Raw genomic sequence first — 838 nt, 5'->3', positions numbered from 1 at the left:
GGATTTTCACGTACCGACGAGAGCGCTCCGAACACCGTGAAAAAGTCGGCGTTTTATGGATACCAGAATCCCTATCTCCGGACAACCCGGTTCCAGGGAATGCGTCCCTTAAAAAGAAAAGAAAACTCTTTTCGAAACTCACGACGGTCATTTTCCGAGTTCGCTTGCGTTACCGCGCGATTGAGTTGAACGCCAACCCCACAGAGAGATTAAAGCGCTACTCTTTGTCTCCGTTACTCGGTTCCGGAATATCAACCGGATTCCCTTTCGAAAACATACGACAACTGCACACAACAACAACTGGTGACGACACAATCGCCTCCACCACAACACACACACAAATAATTATTCAGTCTTACAATTCATGTCGCAAATTCGAACAAGCTTTCGCCGTTTTCTTAGGATCGACTGACCCATGTCCAACTGCTGTTCACATGGAACCTTGCTCCACTTCAGCCTTCAAGGTTCTCACTTGAATATTTGCTACTACCACCAAGATCTGCACCAACAGCGGCTCCGAGCGAGCTCACGCTCAAAACTCTTCAAAGCAACACTGTCGCGACCTTCCTACCCGTCTCAACGTTCATTACACCTTTTCCGAAAAAAAAGTGCGTAATTGAGACGGTCAGGTATGGGCCTGGAGCTCAAACGCTATCCATTTTCAGGGCTAGTCGATTCGGCAGGTGAGTTGTTACACACTCCTTGGCGGATTCCAACTTCCATGGCCACCGTCCTGCTGTCTATATCGACCAACACCTTTTCTGGTATTTCATGAGCGGCAATGTCTGGCACCTTAACCTGACTTTTGGTTCATTCCACATCGAGAATCCACCACAGG

The 838-nt window shown here is 48.2% G+C and overlaps 1 protein-coding gene across 1 annotated transcript; it reads left to right on the top strand.

The window, feature by feature from the left end:
* Nucleotides 1–66: 66 nt before the first annotated feature.
* Nucleotides 67–687, top strand: Tsp_16086 (conserved hypothetical protein; the record flags this gene model as incomplete). The annotated part of the gene is given in 2 exon segments (XM_003369838.1): nucleotides 67–392; nucleotides 403–687. Coding segments are annotated over 2 exon segments (611 nt in total), but the record flags the coding sequence as incomplete, so codon positions are not given.
* Nucleotides 688–838: the final 151 nt, after the last annotated feature.

Source organism: Trichinella spiralis (genome assembly GCF_000181795.1).
Source record: "Trichinella spiralis strain ISS 195 chromosome Unknown Scfld1425, whole genome shotgun sequence".
Taxonomy (NCBI): domain Eukaryota; kingdom Metazoa; phylum Nematoda; class Enoplea; order Trichinellida; family Trichinellidae; genus Trichinella; species Trichinella spiralis.
Note: the sequence above shows the minus strand (reverse complement) of the source record. Positions and strands in the feature narration are given on the sequence as shown.